The sequence below is a fragment of the Trichinella spiralis genome (genome assembly GCF_000181795.1).
Source record: "Trichinella spiralis strain ISS 195 chromosome Unknown Scfld4, whole genome shotgun sequence".
In the NCBI taxonomy this organism is placed as follows: domain Eukaryota; kingdom Metazoa; phylum Nematoda; class Enoplea; order Trichinellida; family Trichinellidae; genus Trichinella; species Trichinella spiralis.
The window spans coordinates 10,851,463-10,852,173 of NW_003526943.1; the positions used below are offsets into that span (position 1 = coordinate 10,851,463).

The 711-nt window shown below is 35.9% G+C and overlaps 1 protein-coding gene across 1 annotated transcript; it reads left to right on the top strand.

Moving 5' to 3' along the window:
• Nucleotides 1-282: 282 nt before the first annotated feature.
• Tsp_06396 (hypothetical protein) lies at nt 283-309 on the top strand (the record flags this gene model as incomplete). Its single annotated transcript, XM_003378423.1, has 1 exon — nt 283-309. A coding segment is annotated over exon 1 (27 nt), but the record flags the coding sequence as incomplete, so codon positions are not given.
• Nucleotides 310-711: the final 402 nt, after the last annotated feature.

Here is a 711-nt window from a genome sequence, read left to right on the forward strand (position 1 = left end):
GGGGGCCTTAATAAGAGCATAATAATCTCCCAAAGCCAACGGCCAGCTGACCTAAGTCATTCAATCAATTTGTGCAGCCGTTTTACATTAAATAAAATAATTTTTACATAATCCGCGAGTTTTATTTTATCGTGTACTTGGCCTGGGCAGAAAAGCTAATAAAAAAATGCTCTCGTTAAGGTGGTGGTGCAGATATAGTTAATTGTCTAACCAATTATTTATTTGATATATTGTACAGCAGGGCGGCTGCAATAAAAAACGGACAGTAGGAGGCGCCCAAATATGTCAGTTAACTGCCACATGATCAAGGTTAGAATTGGTTTAATGCGCGTATTTTTAAATTGAAAATACTCCAATTTAGTGTATTCACGAGCAGTCATTTAAGTGGGTGATTTATCACCGAGAATTTTTCCTCCAGGCACAGCCGCTTCCCTCACGCCAGCGGGCACACAAACAGTCAGAGCAGATTTATATATCAGGAGAAAAATCGGTAATGGACCGAAAAAGAAACAAGGAAGAAGATAAGAATACTCCTGGACACTGCTTATTTATATTAGTTTTTTATTTCATTGTATTGTATTATTTAGTTTTTTCCTTTGTCGTTGTTTCTACTTTGTTAATGCCGTTCACTGTTGTTTTTTACTGTTGTTGTTAGTGCTGTTGGCTAGTGAAAAATAAAGATAACTATTTAACTTATTTTTTGTGTTATTT